Source organism: Macadamia integrifolia, chromosome 4 (assembly GCF_013358625.1).
Source record: "Macadamia integrifolia cultivar HAES 741 chromosome 4, SCU_Mint_v3, whole genome shotgun sequence".
NCBI classification, from domain to species: Eukaryota; Viridiplantae; Streptophyta; class Magnoliopsida; order Proteales; family Proteaceae; genus Macadamia; species Macadamia integrifolia.
The window spans coordinates 13,412,138-13,431,587 of NC_056560.1; the positions used below are offsets into that span (position 1 = coordinate 13,412,138).

The following is a 19,450-nucleotide window of genomic DNA, read 5'->3' on the forward strand; positions in this document are numbered from 1 at the left end:
CTCGATAGAGTGTTGCCTAGGGACGGGGGCGAACATCTGGCACTTGACGCACTTCCTGACTAACGATTTTGTGCCCTTCCTCATTGTCGGCCAAAACAGGCCCTGCCTCAGCACTTTATGTACCAAGGCCCGGGCTCCCAAGTGTTGACCGTATATCCCTTCATGCACTTCTCGGAGTGCATACTCGCCATCGGCGGGGTTCAGGCACTTGGGGTACGGCACGGTGAACCCTATTTTGTACAGCATCTCTCCTTCAGAAGGAAGCATGCTAACCTCATCCGTACATTCCTTGCCTCATCCCTATTCTCTGGTAGCTTTCCTTCCTTGAGGTATTTGGTTATGGCATCCATCCAGATATGGCCGTGTTCGCCTACAGGTAATACCTCTTGGGGTCTTTCGGTACTCAGCTGTGGTAGCACTTCAAAATACACTGATCGTCCAAGGTTTGCGAAGTTGGAGGTGGCCAACTATGACAGTGCATCTGCACTAGCATTCTCTTCTCCTGGAACCTGCCTTACCTCGAATTCCTTAAAGGTTGTTATTCTTTCTCGCACTGTCTTCAAGTACTCAGTCATCCTTTGTTCTTTGGCTTCGTAGTCTCTATTCACCTGTCGTACCACGAGCTGTGAATCACTATGCATCACCAGCTCCTGTACCATCAAAGCCCGTGCCAGATTAATTCTGGCTATTAACGCTTCGTACTCTGCTTCGTTGTTGGAGGTATCGAAGTTGAACCGTAGGGCATACTCTATCTTGAAACCTCCGGGGCTAACCAATATGATCCCTGTGCCACTTCCTGCACTGTTGGAAGCACCATCCACGTACAATGCCCAAGCCTGTTCTTCTTGGCCCTCGAAAGATTCCTGGGGATCGTCAGGGAGCGTCGTCTCGGCTATGAAGCCTGCGAGGGCCTGTGCTTTTATTGTGATTCTTGGTTTGTACTAAATGTCGAATTCTCCCAACTCTATGGCCCAGTTTACCAGGCGACTGGACATATCCGGCCACTGTAGTATCTTCTTCAGGGGATGGTCTGTGAGCACGCATACTGTGTGCGATTGAAAATAGGGCCTTAGCTTTCTTGCCGCCGTTACCAGGGCGTATGCCACTTTCTCCATCTTTCTATATCTTGTTCGGCATCTAGCAGGGTTCGGCTGACGTAGTATATCGGCCGTTGCTGCCTTCCTTCTTCCTTCGTTAGTACTGCACTTACAGCTACTGCTGATACAACAAGGTACAATTGTAAGGTATCCCCGGCATTTGGCTTTGTCAGCAGTGGGGGTGCGGCCAGGTACTCCTTTAGTTGTTCAAAGGACTTTTCGCATTCTTCCGTCCACTCGAATTTCTTAGATCCCTTCAAGGCTCTGAAGAAGGGGAGGCATATGTCAGCCGACCGAGATAGGAATGGCCCTAGGGCGGCTACTTTGCTTGTTAGCTCCTGGACTTGCTTCACATTCTGAGGTGACCTCATATCTCGAATGGCTTGTATTTTCACCAGGTTGGCTTCAATTTCCCTCTCCGAGACAATGAAGCCGAGAAACTTTTCCGAGGCTACTCCGAATGCACACTTTGCCGGGTTCAATTTCATGCCATACTGCCTCAGCACCTGGAACGCCTTTTCTAAGTCTTAAATGTGTTGTTCCGCCTTCAGGCTTTTTACAAGCATATCGTCCACGTATACCTCCATGGTTTTGTCGATCATCCCCTTGAAGATTTTATTCACCAACCTTTGATAGGTGGCCCTTGCGTTTTTTAGCCCGAAGGGCATGACTTCATAGCAGTACAGTCCTCCCTCGGTCACGAAGGATGTTTTTGGGACATCAACCTCTAACATCTTGATCTGATTGTACCCTGAGTATGCATCCATGAAGCTCAGCGCCTCATATCCTATCGTGGCATCAATGAGGAGGTCTATTTTTGGCAAGGAGTATCCGTCCTTCGGGTAGGCCTTGTTCAGGTTAGTGAAGTCGATGCAGATCCTCCACTTTCCATTTGCCTTCGGGACCATTACCACGTTGGATATCCACTCCGGGTATTAAATCTCGCGGATGAATTGGGCCTTTAGCAACTTCTCTACTTCATCTATTTTTTACTGCCTTTCGGGGGCAAAAGTCCTCTTCTTCTGTTGCACTGGCCTCTTTGCCGAGTTGACATTCAGATGATGCTCTATTACCTTTCGATTTATTCCAGGCATGTCTGAAGCCGACCAGGCGAAGACATCAGAGTTGTTTCGAGGAATGAGACGAGTTTTTCTCATTGTTGCCTTGGCATTGTAGCCCCGATCAGGAATTGTCGAGCGTTATCCCCCTCTTCAGCTCAACTTGTACCAGATCCTCAGCTGGTTCTCCCTGTTGATAACTGGCGTCATTGCGCAGATCTTCTATCTAGAGCTCCTTACCCGCCTTTTCTCTTCCCCACAAGGTAGTGGCGTAGCACCTCCGGGATGCCTCCTGATCGCCTCGACATTCACCGACACCGTTCTTGGTTGGGAATTTCATCTTGAGATGGGGTGTGGAGATGACAGCCTTTAGTAAGTTCAAACCAACCCTTCCTAGTATGGCGTTGTATGCCGAGGTAATGCCTACTACCAGGAAGTTGATCATGACTGTTACTTGGCGATCTCTGGTGCTAGCTCTTACTAGCAACTCAATCGATCCCTCCACTTTTACTGGGACACCGGAGAATCCCTGCAACGGGTGTTCGACTTTCTTTAACTTTCCCTCGTCAAGGCCCATCTTCTGAAAAGCCTCAAGGAACAGGATATCAGCTGAACTACCGTTATCCACTAAGATCCTCTTCACTCTGCAATCCGCTATGTTCATGGTGACTACCAGGGCATCACCGTGTGGAGTGTGCACCCATTCCAGATCATCGTCTGAGAAGGAAATAACCGTCCCCGTCCTCTCCTTCTTATTAGACAGTTCAGCCACATGTACGCTTCTCGTATAGGCTTTTGCTTTCCTAGTCAAGACTGAACTTTCTCCAGCAGCTAGGCCTCCATAGATTGTCGCTATAACCCTAGTTGGGCTCTTATTCTCATCCCGGAGGTGATGGTCAGCTTCCTCGGGTGTCCGGTCCCTTTGTCGTTCTTGATTGCCTCTGCGGGCTGGCCCCCTTCTTTCATAGCGGCCTCTATCATCTCTCCGACGGTTGTCCCTACGGTCATTACCGTCTTGTGCATCCTCCTTTTCGTGGTCCACGAATCGGCCTAGATATCCTCTTCGGATCATTCCTTCTATTTCCCCCTTGAGGTTCCAACAATCTTCGGTGTCGTGGCCGTGGTCCCTGTGGAAGTGGCAATATCTATCCATATTGCATCTCTCGGGGTGCCGTCCCATCTTCCCTAGCCACTTCATGGCTCTGGCATCCGGGGAGTCTTTTATTTACATCAGTACATCCGTTCGTCTCCGGTTCAGGGGCGCGTATTTCTCGAACTTCCTTGGTGGACTGGGTGCCTGACCGTGCTCAGACTTTCGTCTTTTGCCTTCTTCGGAGGGTTTGTCGTCACCCCTTAAGATCCTTTTCCTTCCCGTCTTCCTTTTAGCTTCTTTATCGGCTTGAAGGGTTTCTTCCATCTGGATGTACTTATCGCACTAAGCTCTCAACTCGGCCAGGTTCCTCGGTGTATGCTTCGCCAAAGACCTTTTCAGCTCCTTATCCTTGACGCCTCCCAGCAGGGCTATGAACTCTTCTTTCAGGTCCAGGCCTCTGATCGTGATCTTCTCTTGTTGAAAGCGCTTCATGTAGTTCCGCAATGATTCGCCTTCATGTTGCTTGACGCTAGTCAAGTTCAACTTAGATCGCTGAAGCTGTGGATCGACTTCATCGGAAGACGGTTGTACCATAGCCTTGCCGCTCCTCTGAATGTCAATGGCAGGGCACGACGCATGATGTTTTCTGAGACTCGATGGAACTGCATAGCGACCTTGAAGCCTTCCAGATGATCGACGGGGTCCCCAGATCGGTCGTAGGTGTCATACTTTGGCAGGTGAAAGCCAATCGGGAGCGGGTCCCTTATGACCTCATCAACTAGAGCCGTGTCATTAGTGAGGTCTGGATCGCGAGCTCCCGTCTGATTTTCTGCCACCTTCTTGATCTCATCTTTCAGGTCCAGGATCATCTGCTTTAACCCTGAGTCCTCGTGTCTCTGTTCGTCTCCTTGGCGTGGTTCCCCATGTCGGTCTCCGGCGGCATATCACGTCCTTCCCTTGGGTGCTGGACTTTCCCTCATTGCTCGGTTTCAAAAATTATGACCGGACCTTATCGATCCTGTACTGCTCTGATCCTCGTCTCGAGCTCTCTCGGGCTGGATATGGGGGCCTCACGGTGCTCCGCCAGTCTTCTGAGAGACAGCTTTGGAGACCTCCTTCATTGCCTCGGCCATTCGGTCATATTTCTCCTGGAGGGCTTCGAACTGCTCCCTTGTCACATATTCCTGCTCTCCAGGAGGGGGCGGAGGATTACTATCTCCTCGCACCGAATTTCCGGCCGAACGTTGGTACCTCACGGAACCTTCCCGATCATCGTTTCCCCTTTCTTATCCAATTTCCATCTAAGGAGGGAGCCCTCCTGAAGGTTCCTCCTCCCCCATGTTCATGTTCGATGTTGTTCTCGTCTTCTTACAATTGTAGGTTCTTCCCACCATTACTGTCGTTTCCCATAGACGTCGCCAATCTGTTGCTGCCGAAAATCTGTATGAGCTGATCCTGCACAAATACAGAAGGCAGAGGCCCGGATGTTTATCCAGGGTTAGTCCTCCGACGCCCAAGTTAGAGATCGGCCACACAGCTTTTCACAAGGGTAATGGTGAGGGTTTTTCTACATACCTTTCTTCCTCTGCTCGGGCCCTCTCTTATAGTCCTTAGGGTTTAGGGTTTCTCTTTTCCTTGGAGGAGTCCTCCTTGGGTCTGCCTCCTTTCCTCTTCGAGTCCTACTCGGATACGCCTTATCCCCTTCGTGGGGAATATTCTCTCCACGTGGTTGACGCGGTCAGACTCCTTGCAGACTCTAACAGGTGAGCGACACGTATCCTCTCCTTAGATACCACGTGTTCTTACCCTACTAGGCAATCAATTTGGCCGTATCAAAGACCAATCAAGACTAACACAATTTACATTCAACCGACTCTAATCGATCCAATCCAATTCCTCAAACCTTGCTCTAGGAGGACCTGATCCAACGAATTAGTGTCGTTTCTCATGAGAATTTGTCTGTCATTTTTTTTTCTTTTAACGTCATCTCCTGTAGATTGAAGAGATCAAAAGAACTCAGAAGGAGAGGAAGTGGTTGTTTGTTGGGTTGGACAACTGATATGGATTGGACTGGACTGATGACTTTGATAATGGGGGCATCAGGTAAATTTTTTTTAGATAGAACGGCATCAGGTAATTATATTCCCATTTTTGAGAGAGAGAGAGAGAGACTGCTCGTAGGTTGGGTTGGATAACTTGGATGGATTGGAATGGATTGCGACTTATGGAATGGGGGCGTTAGGTAATTACCTCCCCATTTATATGTATATATATTCTGTGGTTTACATACCGAATACGAGGCAAAATGATTGGTCTATCCTGCATGAAATGAAAAAATGATGTCCATGGAGATTTTTTTTCGTGTGTTTCCATTATTACTCTCCTGGAAATATTTTTCCGTTTTTAGTTTTTGATTTCATATAATTTAAATGGGAGAAAGAACTTGTGGGTCGGGTGTTGGCTATGCTAATGTGTAGAGTCAACAGGAGCATGTGGGGGAGCATCTTCAGTACATGATACGGGGGGACAGCCTGATCTTTTTGTACCCACCTGTGTCCGAGCATACGCAACACTAGACTAGCAGCTATTTAAACACCTGGTCTTCAATGCACTTGTTTGATCCAATGCTTGGGGAGAGCTAACAAGATTGATTATCTGGATTCTAGAGAGGGTGTTCTTGGCGTTGGTAAAGAGAGGAATTGAGCCCAATGATCGGCTCTGCGGGTGCTTCCTGCCAGTTCTGTCCATCTGAGTATGTTGAGGGAGGTGGACAAAGACCTTTCATTAATTTTCTTGATCGATATCTGTCACCGGAATCTCTATGAAAGAGCTCATGAGGTGCTAGACTTGGGATCCTTTATGGGTTGCCCTACCCTGGTCTGCAGTTAGGCCCCGAGATGGAAGGTCAGCAATCAAGCAGCAGCACAGTTTTGCTTCAGTGCATGTACTACTATTGTTCTTAAACTAACTTGTATTCCCTCCTTTCAGTAAATTGCATATATTTTAGGCTCCATTTGATTCATTTCCCTTGCATTTTTTTTTCTTCAATAGATGCTTAGTTTATCCTATTGGGCTTTACACTCCGAAATTCACTTCCCTTCCCTTTAATTTCCCCTGCAACCAAACATAGCCTAATGAAAATATACCATAATTTTGGTTTTGAATTCGACTCTGAATCCAGCCAAAATCTGCCCGAACCCTACAAAAAAACGAGTTGAATAGGCCAATTTGAATCGTCCAGAATCAGGATCAATCTTGGGTGATTTAACTGATCTAATTCTAAATCAGATCAGTCTTCAAGGTATCTAAATCAGAACTCCAGACTTGAATTGGCTGGATCTAATTTCTGAATCAAACCAATATCTAGGATTCAGACTGATTCCAGCAGCTTCGTTTAGAATAGGACTTACTTTGAACCTTGATTAGTGTCCATGCATTCTTTGATGTATGAAGCAATGCTACAGGAACTCAGTTTGGGCTAGCATTGAGAAATCCAAATGATCTGATTCCCTGTCCAAACCAAATTTTAATACAGTATCTCAGGTTTCCTCTGGTTGTTCCATTTCACCAACTAATGAGTTCTTGCTGGATCCAGTTATGGAAGTTAAAGTGAGAATTCTATTCAATTCCCATGTCAATGAGATTTCTGGGTCATTTACCCATCACATCTGACCTAGTTACAATGTGCACATAAATTGTCCATCTGTTTCCAGAGAGTGCTTTCTCATCCTTTGCAGGGTTAACACAGGGTCTTGAAAATTTAATTTTTTTTTAATACCTGTAGCTGAATACCACCACCTACAATATTACAAATGCTCATTTTTGAAAAGGGAATGTTCGATTGGTAAGAAAATATAACCCTCAAATCCCCCCCCCCTCTCTCACCCCTCCCTTTCCCTCTCCCTTTTCAGAACATATTTCCTCCCAATAAATTAAAGGGAAGGATAGGAAAAGAAAAAAAAAAAAAGGAAAATGAATCCAACCCCCCCCCCCCTTTTTTTCTTTTACTCTGCAAAAAATAAATGTAAAGATGGAAAAACCAACCCTGTACCCAAAATCTCTTCCTAGTCTAACCACTTACAAGCTCCCATGTTCCTTCCTCCTGAACCCAACCATGTCAACTGTATTTTGATTTCCTGAGTTCACCAAAAATCCACCTGATATATTACTTAATCCAGCAAATCAAGCCATAAAATTTTCAATCCATTTTGCCGCATACCCTTTGTGGTCACAATGCAATATATGGTAGAACAGCAATGTACTGATTACAGCCTTCATTGTACCTTGTATTTCTTATATGCTTATCATTTGCATAATTACAATGTAGATAGACAGAGACCTCTGTAGTTACAATGCTGATCTACCTATTATATTTCACAAAAATATACATCCACAATCATGTTCCACAAAAAGAAACACTCCTCATCATCATAGATTTATGTTAGTCCAACTCCAAAATTTAGGCTACTCAATAAAGGAGGAGAAACTGCAACATGACAGAACGCAAAGATCACCACGAAGCATTGACCTCTGCTTGACACTTCACCTCATAACTCTTGGCCTTCAATTTCAGTCACATTTTCTCCGCTTTACTTGCATGGACCTCTTTTCATTCCATAAGCTTCACTTCCAGATTTCTCGTCTCCTGTACCAAAGAAGCTTGCTCTAACACAGGTTCATTGCACATCTTTGAGTACATTGCTCCTTTTGATAAAAAGGATAGGCGCATAAGTTGGTGCAGTCGAGCATGTAAAAACCCAACATTCATGCCCAGCCTCTCAAAGGCATCCAAACACTTGTTACAATTTGCAAAGTCATTCTCAGAGGTAGTAAGGTTGCAAGATCGTATGAAGTCGGCCACATCCACGATCCCAGGAATTATTCCAGTAATCATCTTACAATTGACGACGGGGAGAAGATGGTCATGAAGGAAAGCCTTCTGACTACAGTAGAGCTCATAATACTTGGCTCGAACATGTTCAGGAAGTTCAGAATCTATATTCCAACCATTTACTATAATGGTGAAATCCTTAAAGTTTTTCACATCTTTAAATTCCATGGTGGCTGTTGCCAACCTGATGCCTTCCAAACCTTTGGAGCCAACTTTTTCATTGTTATTTCCAAACTGTTCTCTGGCTAGTGGCTCAGGGTTAGAAACTGATCCTGGAGGAGTATCATTGTGATTACTCTCTTTTAGAACAGATAAAGGATGAGATACTCCCTCATCTGCATCATCTTCCTCTACATTCAAGCAAAAAGTAAGCTTTTTTTTCCTTTTGGGTGGGAATGCAAGATCATTGTAACAAATCAATTTTTTTTTTAAGTAGGAAGCAAATTCTGAAATATCTGGAGGTCAACTAAGTTACCAGTAAGAATTTCCTCTCCAAAAACTTTTCCCCTTAGAATGTGCACCTACATAAAAAGGCAAGAAGTATTAGCATTGATATTTTTCCTAGCAAGTGGATTGGAGAAATAAGTGCAAGATGTTATAAACTTTTAAGCATATAATGGTACAAATACAAGGGAAGGGGAGCCCCCCTCGTAACAGGATCCTTTGTAGCGTTACACGCCCTGTAGCGCAGATCCAAGTGCTGGGAGCGCCTTGGGCTGCAAGTCTGAGGGCTCCCAGCCCTTGAATATGTGCTACACGCCTAATTTTCAACAAGACCAACATGGAAACTCATCAGGACTTCATTTTTCTCGCTAAGACAGAAATCCAACAGGGTCATCATAATGTAATCTGGAACAATGCAAGTGCGTTAGATCTGCTAGGTAAGAAAGATGAAAGGTGATTCATAAATCCCACATGTCATTCAAGTGGATAGGTGCTACCAGTGAAATGGAATACACACTTCAGCCTTTCAAAGAGATATACTGAGAGAAAACTCTTCCAGATAGCTAGATTAGACTTGGCTGCCCTAGTGAACTCTATAAAATTTAGGAAGTTAAATAAAGAATCTAATATAAACACCATCATCAGAAACATTAAAAACTCATAGGCTCCATCTCTATTACAGAGAAAGGGTGAAGTGGATCATAGGTTCACAGCACATACACACACATACAGAGGAAGAAGAGGAAGAAACTATCAAATTTTAGCAAGTAAGCAGAAACATGAAGAAGCAAAGAATAGTAGATGGAGCTGCAAATGAAATGAAGCTTTGGGAGGGCAATTGTCTCATAGAAGGAAAACTGTTGGAACAAACACAAAGAAACATGAAAAAAAAGCGAACAGATTTGCATAAGATAACACAGAGATTTAACGAGGTTCACACACTGATGAGATGTTTTATCTCCTCAGGTGAAAAAAAAGATGATTCACTATGTTCAAAAAAAAATTAGAATGGAGATCTCAAGAACACCCAAACTCGCGGCAAGAAACTCCCGCCCAGAAAACTTAACCGAAAAACCTTTAATCTCATTTGCTTACACAAGACATCATAACATATAATCCTCCTCCAAGTCGGGTCGATCCGTCAGGACACGACCAGTCAAGGTCCAAGCCCTCTGCAACCATCACAGACCTTAGAAAAAAATCCTATTCAGGTCGCCACCAATTTTTATTTTTTTTAGAGAATCAATCCTCAGAAAACAGGTCAAGAATTCGACACACATAACAAAAACAAACAATGTTCCAGCTCAACGACAGGAAGAAGATTAAGAATCGGAGATGATCAGGATCCAAGTGTGATACATAGTTGTAAAAAGTGTTCTGTAGAATGGCACCGAAGATTCACCTGCTTATGTCCAGAAGAAGAAGAACGTGGAGGTGGAGGAGCAGAAGGTCTTCTCCTGTACTGAAGCAGCTTTGGAATTCTCTGCCTGCTTTCGTTCTACTTCCGCTTAAGAATACACTAAACAGAACAGGGAAGAAAGAATCCTTGAAAACAGAGCATTGGCGAGTTTTACATGGTGTTTGGTTCGGTAAATCAAATGGTGTATGTATCGGATATGAATGTCAATCTTTTGATAGACATTCTTCTGAATTATGTTTCTTTTTGAAAAATCTTTTGGTTGCCTTAAGGCTAGTACATGTTTCTCGCGGGTTGAGATATTGGATTCCGTAGAGAACGCCTTTCCGCTTACTCCTTTTATACTAGGTGATAAAAAGGTTGCTCAAATCTGAGTTTAAGTATTGAGGTAAACTCAGATTTGGAACACATCCTTTGTAATATGGTCATTCATGGGAAGTATGATGCTCACTTATGAGGGTCATCCTAGTGGAACCAAACAACTCCAAAAATTAAGAATTATCATTCTAAAGAATGTCATACCAAAGATTTACTGAACCAAACACCCCCTTAAAGAACTGGGCTAGAGTCATTTGAACCTGATTCTCCATGCTTCTCAGGCTTCCTGCAGTTGTAGAGGTCCAGATTCCATTACCATATCTTTCTTTTCCTAGCTTTCTATCTATTCTTCTTCTCCTATTTCCCTGCAAACAAGTTAAGATATTTTCAATACAAATAAAGGACATGAACAGACCAGAGCCTTTTGAAACTCTCACCGCATTTCATGGGTTTCGGACCTGTTCAACTCTTCAGCTGCTACTGTTTCAAATTAGAGATGAGATAACTTCCATGGAAACAGTTGCCTCATCCTCCTCAAGTTTTTCCTTTGCCCCTCGACAATCTCAATACAAGAAAACACACAACCAAGGGAGAGATGGAGGAGAACTAAAGGACACATTGTAGTAGGACTACTGTAGGCTCATAGCTCAGAAATTAAAAATAGAGTTCATGATTTTATTTTCATTTATATAATGGATGACAACTAATTTGGTTACAACCATTACCGGATTGGGTATCCGATCACCTTGAAAACCGATATGGTATAGCTACGGATCAACCTTTATCGAACAGGCTTTGACCCCTAATTTTCTTTAAAAAATGGATTTTTAAACTATTTTACCCCTGATCTGTATTATTCCACCGATACAATATCGGTGATTTGGCACAATATCATGATTCGGTGGTGACTAACAACACTGAAACCTCAAACTTTTGGGGCAAGTTACATGACAGACTCTGGTAACTTCTTTCTGTTTACAAGTGACTAGCAATACCGATACCTTAAAATCGAACCATTTAATAAACGGTTTTATCGATTTCACTTTCAATAAATGATTTCAGTTTAGTTTTTATGCCCGCACACATCTGTTGGGGTGTATATCTGGGTCCTCCTCCAGCCATCGGAAGCCTCACTGGGCATTCTAGTGGTTAGAGATGATTTGGATCCTGTGGATTAGCCTATCACAACGAGTTTACGGCTCGTACCAAGTTCCTTGCTCACCAACTGCGCTACCCCCCTTGGGTTTGAATTCTCAGTGTTGAGTAATTCTCTGATGAGGTTTATTGAGGCTTGTCCTGCTGTTGCCACAAAATACTAGCAGAGAAGTTGGTTCTTTTCCTTGGATATGCTCCCTCTCTTACTCCTGTAAACCATGGATTTTCTAGCCTATATAAGTGTTCTTATAGGCTAGATAGATGTATAAAACCTAATGCACTCGGACCTGAATCTGAATCTGGGCAATTCTATTGCATATTTATGTGCACCAAAAGAATGTGCATTCATAGTGGTGCCTCAGATAGACAACCAACACCTTATTATAATCAGTCATAATCCATCAATCTTTTTGCATGGTTCTTTACTATCGTCCTTGCTTGAAACATCTATGAAACTGACCCCTTTAAGTTGGGCTAAGGCTTCATCAAGGTGAAAGATGAAGAACAAGGGAGGCACCTCCATTGTTTGATCTAATATGGATTTGAAGCTTAGACATGTTTCCTTCATATGTTTAACCAAGCATCTGAATTCAAGGATTGCAGAGGCTCACTCTCACAGTGGGAATTTGAGATTAGAGCATGAGTGCCACCAGTATAAGAAAAATTATCAGTAAAAGATACTATGCACCAAAAAGAATTCAATTTGATTCACATGGTTTTGCAGAGTCAATGGTATTTTGATAAATTATACCTAAATCCCTTGGGATTTTGATCACATTTTGAATTGCTTCTGTCTTCCCTGGTCCAATCCTTCCTCCAGTGCACATTTAGTTACATCCCTTAACAGTATGAGGAGGAAAGTAAAATACAGCCAACACAAAAAGAGGAACTCAACATGTAACCTGTCCAAAGACCACCATCCATTTCAGATGAAGCCACAATCTCTCCCTTCATATCACTGCAATGGGAGAGTTTATCTATCAAGTTGATCTAGATTATATTCCAATAAAGCCGTCAATTGTAACAGAGATTGCCTCAAAAACATACACCGCGATGCTTTATACACTTATATTCCTTCAACTTAAATTATCTGAAAGCCAAATGTTGAATCTTGATGATTTCCATTGCTGGTACTGTTTGCATGATGGACCATGTTACCATTGCTGGCTTGGTGTGAGTTGCATTGCAGCCTATGACTGAAATAGAATCTAAATACATGTATCTAAGTCTTACTGAACAGAAGAAGCACCAGGAGAGCTTCAATGTGACATGATTCCTCCCCAGCCACAGTTGCTATAGTTATGACTCCTCTGTTTTCAGTTTTCATCCAAACATACACTCAGAACAGTACACCTAACATACACCTAACATACTTCGAAACCCAAACGGCGGGAACTTGAATTTGATCTTTCAGTCGTCTCATTGAACTTAGCACCACAAAAAACGAAAGAATATGTACAAAAGGGGCATAATAATGAAGCTTTATCGGTCTAGACATTGTCAATGGAAGTAACTGAATTGATCAAGTTGGATCCAGAAGGGACTGCCTCAAGAGAATATCTTATCAGAGTCTTAACTACATGGTGAAATTTCCTCCTGTACGTTGGGAACTTCGATACACCCTTCGTAATTCCTGTCAATCTGTCAATACATCCATGTGGAAAATTTAGAGAAGTCATCGACATAATATAGCGGAAGAGGGAAAAAAAAATTCCCTTGGTTTTAGAAGCTGGTCAAACAAAATCTTCTGATTAGGATGAACAATATAACTCAAAAAATCTAGATAAAGATATAACTCGGACAACTTTGTAAGGACCAAAAACTGAATATTATAAAATGTATCTACCAAGAATATTTCTGATGCATAACTTATTGGGATCTGTTGGGAGACATCGGTAAGGATGATGGATGGAGTTCAGTGATGAGGATTTTCCCCTTTTCCTTCTCTCTATCTCCCCCCCCCCCCCCCAAACAGTCATGAAAAAGGTTGGAATTACATTGTTAATGTATACATTTACATTGCCCTTAACAGTTCGAGCTTTTAGGCTAAGCGGTAATGCACATGGTATCAGAGCAGGGAGGTCGAGCATTCAACTCTTGGAAGTGCAACAGGGGGTTGTTAATGTACATGTTTACGTTGCCATTAACAGTTTGAGCTTTTAGGTCAAGTGGCAATGCACTTACTTGACAAGAGCTTCAGCTTTTTTTCCTTTCCTAATGTGTGCACGTGGGCCCTGTTGAAGGGGGAGGGGAGGGGAGAAGTGGTTGTTTTGTGGATGTTTTGCTCCAGCTGTTATAGTCAGGGATTTCTCTAAACTTTCAGAGGGAAATTTGAAGTGAGGGGTGTATATATCTGTCTCGCTGTTTAATTGTTTATGGTCCTCCCCTTGCAATAAAAATTTTCTCTTACCAAAAAAATTGATGAATCTGAATATTTAGATCCTGCTAAATTTCAGGTGAATCCCTAATAATAATGAAAGAAACTATGATTTGGATCCTTTGATTCCCCCAGAAAATTATTAGCAATATAATCACTTTCGATTGGTAAATTCCATACCTGCGGCTGATGCCTTGAATTTGAGCAGCTCGGAGAGCATCTTGAGGAACCACACTTCCATTTTCCCAAGCTTTCATGCGTTGAGTATCACTACCAAAAAGCAAAACCTTCTCCAAAAATCTCACTTCACTTTCTCCCATATTTATGACTTTGATCTGGTCTTTTAAGACCATGAAAGGATGGAAGAACCAGTCCAACAACCGGTCTTGTGGTCGATTCAGATGTGTGACTTCAACACTATCAAGCAACAAACCACCTGCTCCAGACTTGATAGAGTAGAGGAGAAAATGCAAAAATGAATAAGAAGGCAAACCAATGCCAACTATGGCTGCTTCATCACTGTCCTTTGTCTTCAACCACTGATCAAGGTCAGCCGTGGTTATGATGTTAGCATCCAACAGTTCCTTACCCTTGATTTCACAAGACTTCATCATGAGGCCCCATATCTGTTATGTAGTAAATAAAAATTAGAAAGCATTTTCAATCATCTCAAGAGACTAAAATGAATGATGATAATATAAAGAAAAAATATATGACAGATTAAAATTGATTAAAAAACAGCATCTTAAAGTATGGGAAAATCATGCTTATCCTGGTTGACCTGTTTATTTCAATAATTTAATACCAGTTGCCTTCCTGGACAGTTGCTACCTTTCCATGGCATAATTTGATAAAATGTGCAAATTTCTAATCAAAGCACTTTCTGTTATTTCTTATATTCGCAAATGTGATTTTCGATCCAGAGTTTTATGATACAGATCATCTTAAAACTGGGGTTTGTCTAAAAATAGAGGACCAACAAATATAGTTCATGAAAGATGGGTCTATGTTGTTCATTATCAAGCTGTGATTGAGTAAACTATGCAATCAAGTTTTAAGGGGATGAATAAAGCTCATGATTCATTTTGAGATATAGCCAACACACAAACTGTAAGTAGTAGGGTGACACAATTGTCAAAGCATCCATTACATGGAAAGTTATATTTGGATCTCCTTCTAATCAATCATCTTTATCCCCATGACTTGAAGTAATTTTTATAAATGATGAAAAATATGGATTAAATTCATGTCTTCAGCAAAAACTGTTTGCTTAGTATATTTTACAATATGATTTCAAATAGCATGCTCTCATTAATTGATTGTACATGGATATATAATTTCTGCAATGGTTTTCTAGCATGTTTCTTTGCCAAATTGTCACATAAGTGCTGTTTATGCCATAAATTGGCAATTTTTGTGTGATGTATGAAACCAACAAAAGTCAAGAAACAAAATTTGACCAATTTTTAACCAAGTATAAGTAGCTTAGTTTAGTGCAAGTAGTTTGTTTTAGTCTTAAATTCAGAATCGTTTCTTAAGACCCTAAAGTCATTGATAGCTTAAAATCCAGTGATCTTGTGCCAAAATAGGAGGGATCCACCTGGTGCTTACAAAAATTAATACAAACCTGCACCATTTTCACTTCTTGTATCGTCTCTCTGACAGATCTTGAAGGAGTTAACCTTGGCACAAGTATTGCAGGCGCCTCCACAGAAACAGAGCTGGACTTGCCTTTACTTCCTCCAACAGAAAACTCTGTTGATTGAGACACCCACTTCTTTCGGTACTGGGGCCTGGCTGTGAGAAATTTGATGGCTATTATTAAATATGGATGAAAATAACATCTAGAACTCTAAAAGTAAAATGCAAAAGAAGCTGACAACAACAAGTGTGTGTGTGTGTGTGTGTGTGTGTGTGTGTGTGTGTGTGTGAGAGAGAGAGAGAGAGATTACTTTGGAAGAATGGACCCCTCTCTTAGATAAAGCCAGTCATTTGTGTACTCATCAAACTCTGCAACCATGGCAATTACATAAGCCATGCCTCTCCTGAAAGATCTCTCCTGCACCAATATGAAGATAGATGAGTAGGTGATTTCTGTTGAAACGAGCTAGATGGAGAAATAAAGGGAAAACTGCATGGCAAGTGCACCTGATATACTACAGCAGATCCATACAGCCCAATGAAAATGCCAGAGAAAATGGACAACAGTATGCTCCCGATGACAATTAGTGGCCATAGAAGGATTGTCAAACCGGCAACCGGGATACAGGCTGTTTCAAAGAAAGGGCCTTCTCGGGTCACTAGATCATGTAGCAAGCGATGCCAGCCCTTGAAAAGCATGTATGGACTTTTTACTATTGCAATGGCAGTATATAGAGGGATTTCCACTATTAGTCCCACCAGACCCACAATGATACAAGCCGGCACATGTATCAACCTGCAGAATAGTTCCTTGAGTTAAAATTTATATTTGATTCACATAGCATGAGTAAGAAAGACATTTTATCTCATATGGGTCTAATTATTGATGTTTTCATTGTACTAAGAACTAGCTTGGTGTTTTACTGCCTCTATTCTAGTGGTTTTCTTTCCTGGTTTTCATGGTTAATGACCATATGCAAATTCAAAACAGCCTAAATAATACAGAGAACCTGAGAAGAGCAGAAACAGAACAAGTGCCAACAATAGCTGCTCTCTGCAGGGTACTTCATTTGCTTAAATATTGCATTATGTGCATTAGACCTCATACCACTTATCAGTCGCATATCATTTAATGCCGTAGATATGTATAAATCATCTATCTCCTGTTTAATTAGTGCTTCTTATCTTGTGAAACTAGCTGCAGGTTTCTATTTTATGTAGGATGTGAAGGCATGCCTCTTTCCGAAATCCTGACACTCTGATAGATGTTCTTATGACTAGATATCTGTAAGCAATATTCTAACTTTTATATCTAAAACATTAGTAGCTCCAAAGACTGCTCAAGTCGGAACCTTTTAACCATAGTACCTGTTCCCAGTCTCATATTAGAAAGCAAAAAACTCTCTTGTTTCTCCTCTCCCAAGTCCTAACATGTTTTCAAAATTGAATTGCTTATAGTAAAATAGTTAAACACCATACCTCAGAGTTTGAGGTTCATCAGAACTTGCATTGCCTTCTCGTAACTCCTTCAAGTATACAGGGTACGAATGGTAGCAGACATCGACAAAATCACGGACCACAGTACAACTCCCTTTAATTGTTCCCCAGGTCCCATCCTATTAGTTTGTGGGAAACGAAATTGAGTCAAAGTAAATCATGGGCTACTCAAATTTTAATTGAATCTTTGAACAAACACATAAGCACAACACCTACCACAACACAGTGGATGAACTTCTTCACTTCAGTATCCTGTCTGAAAGCTTCAAAAGTAGAAACCCAGGGAGTAAAGCATCCATAACCAATTCCAACGATAACGCTCCCAGCAATGCCAATACCCAACCAAACGGCAAACAATGCTGGCAAAGCGAATAGGAAAGCAATTTTAAGCGGTATATCAAACCGATTAGTCCTGTTTAGCGGGACAGATGAACCCATCAGAGAAAATTTGAAGAAATCAAGCTTCTATAATCCAAAATCCAAACAAATATTGGAAAAGAATCATAAATGCTATGCCATACTAACTTAATGATGGAATAGACAGTCCAGTAAACATGAGAAGGGAAGAGCCCCAATATGACCCCAACGTTACCAAGTATCAGAATAAGGCCGGCAACAGGACCTACCGTTAAACCTGCAACACGGGAGAATCAATAGAAACCCAATTACCCAAACAAATCAAATCGACGAAATACAAAAATAGAAAAGAAAAATCCCAATCAAAAGAGGAAAAAAAAATTCTACTGAGATGGAAAGAACTGCAAGAAGAAGAAGAAGAAGAAGAAAGCACCTTTGAGAAAACCAAAAAAGAGTGCGGAGCAGAAGGCAAAGACCACATAGCTGATCCTCAAGCATCGTTTCACGATGTTCGACATGGGAAGGTAAGCATCGACCGTTACAATTAAAACGATTTGGGTTGGAATTATACTAAAAAACAAACGGGCAAGAATAGCATATAAAGTGTGTTCATGCGTGAGGGAGAGACAGAGTAACCGTGATGCCCAAGAACCTTAAACAGTGCAAGTTACAGCTCAAACCCACCAGAACCCACCACAGAGAAAGAGAGAGAGAGAGAGAGAGAGAGAGAGAGAGAAGCGTGAGAAGCAAGAAGAAGAAACATACTTATGGAAGAGAACAAAAAATGGGAACTCAAACTAAGAAATAAGGTCAAAACTCAAGAAACAGCTGAAGGAAGAACCCTTAACAATTGAAAGAGAAGAAAAGGGTCCCACTTTGGTACTCTACCCTTCTTTCTCTTGATTTCTCTATCTAGTAGCACTTATAATAATGGATTCAATGAAAATTTTGTATTGAAGGAGTCAAGACTCTGATTTGCATTATACATCACTGCTTATAGCGTGGATTGTAACATTGTATTATTAATTTGTCTTCATCTGCCTTCTTCACAACTGTTTCTTTATGTCTGTACTCTCTCTCTGGTTTAACTTTTGTTGGAGTGGAAGGGAATGTATGTATAAATTTTACATAAACCATAGGACTGGTATCTTTCAATGATGGGGACCAGTGCAGGAAAGATTGAAGAGATCTTCCATTGGAATTTTCTTTTACTCTCATCAGTATTTTCTATTAATAAGAGGGCCCCAGTCCATGGCCCTTCTTCTTCTTCCATATATTTATAATTCTAAAAAAAAAAAAAATATATATATATATATATATATAAATACTGACGCAAGCTTCAGTGATTAGTTGGTTGTCTGCATTAAAAATTGGATTCCTTCGTGGGGGAGGGTCTGTTCTTCTTATCCGGAACAATCGCGATGTAGTCATGAACATATGAACATGGAGGACTTGAATTAATAATCTCGGAATAAAATAAAGGCAAGAGAATACTACCTCCTAAGACAGGTATATGTCACTAGAACGATTATTGGGAGAGCAGACACGAGCATCTTTAACATGAGGCAGTGCAGTTTTTTCTGCGGCAATTATACCTTGACACAGGTATATGCATGGAGGTACTAAGGCATTGGGCTGGCTGCGCTGTGATTGATGATTGAATTTAAATTGCAATTCTCCAAATTTCTCCTCACCATCTTTCTCTTTTGTTTTCCATTATTCAAACAAACAAAGACTCCCTTCACCATCATTTTTTTATTGAATTGGATGAAACTTTTGGTTTGTGTAAAGGCATTTTAAGCGGAATGGACATCTATACTTTTTTATGAGCATAATAACATCAGCACAACAATGGGTGGATGATACAAGACAGGAGGCCAAGTCAATGCTAAGATTAGGTTAAAGCCACTGCAATTCTTTTGGAGATTTTTTTTTTTTTTTTTTTTTTTTTTTTTTTTTTTTTTTTTTTTTTTTTTTTTTTTTTTTTTGAGACTCAGTCTCTTCACTACTTGACAGATTTGGGAGACTCTTGTGAAGGTAATTCTTAATCAGGATAAATATTTCATTTTATACCTCTTATTGAAATTAAGGTTTCAATGTCTCAT

The 19,450-nt window shown here is 41.4% G+C and overlaps 2 protein-coding genes across 3 annotated transcripts; both read right to left on the reverse strand.

Annotated features, from left to right (window-relative positions):
- Positions 1-7,489: 7,489 nt before the first annotated feature.
- Positions 7,490-10,590, reverse strand: LOC122076254 (B3 domain-containing protein Os01g0234100-like). The gene is made up of 4 exons (XM_042641583.1): positions 10,534-10,590; positions 9,986-10,081; positions 8,615-8,660; positions 7,490-8,489 (listed from the first exon to the last, which is right to left on the reverse strand). Exons 1-4 carry the CDS (start codon positions 10,588-10,590, stop codon positions 7,858-7,860), a joined length of 831 nt encoding a protein of 276 aa, XP_042497517.1. The 3' UTR covers positions 7,490-7,857.
- Positions 10,591-12,156: 1,566 nt separating this feature from the next.
- Positions 12,157-18,230, reverse strand: LOC122075151 (uncharacterized membrane protein At3g27390). Of its 2 annotated transcripts, none has more exons than XM_042640069.1 (9): positions 17,779-18,230; positions 17,514-17,622; positions 17,205-17,347; positions 16,971-17,107; positions 15,999-16,287; positions 15,803-15,909; positions 15,478-15,643; positions 14,031-14,476; positions 12,157-13,114 (listed from the first exon to the last, which is right to left on the reverse strand). In XM_042640069.1, exons 2-9 carry the CDS (start codon positions 17,542-17,544, stop codon positions 12,964-12,966), a joined length of 1,470 nt encoding a protein of 489 aa, XP_042496003.1. In that variant the 5' UTR covers positions 17,545-17,622; positions 17,779-18,230; the 3' UTR covers positions 12,157-12,963. The 2 variants fall into 2 exon arrangements, with proteins under 2 accessions (XP_042496003.1, XP_042496002.1); XM_042640068.1 differs by having other exon boundaries at positions 17,205-17,400.
- Positions 18,231-19,450: the final 1,220 nt, after the last annotated feature.

Bases quoted from the DNA above. Each gene is read 5' to 3' on its own strand.
- LOC122076254 (XM_042641583.1), bottom strand. From the start codon at position 10,590: ATGGAGAATCAGGTTCAAATGACTCTAGCCCAGTTCTTTAAGGGGGTG. The intron at 10,082-10,533 runs GTAAATCTTTGG...AAGCGGAAGTAG, and splicing joins TTAAGGGGGTGTTTGGTTCA to AACGAAAGCAGGCAGAGAAT. The intron at 8,661-9,985 runs GTGAATCTTCGG...CTTTTTATGTAG, and splicing joins CTTCTTCTGGACATAAGCAG to GTGCACATTCTAAGGGGAAA.
- LOC122075151 (XM_042640068.1), bottom strand. From the start codon at position 17,863: ATGTCGAACATCGTGAAACGATGCTTGAGGATCAGCTATGTGGTCTTT. The intron at 15,910-15,998 runs GTGCACTTGCCA...ATATTGGTGCAG, and splicing joins GATCTGCTGTAGTATATCAG to GAGAGATCTTTCAGGAGAGG. The intron at 15,644-15,802 runs GTAATCTCTCTC...TCTCACAGCCAG, and splicing joins GAGGGGTCCATTCTTCCAAA to GCCCCAGTACCGAAAGAAGT.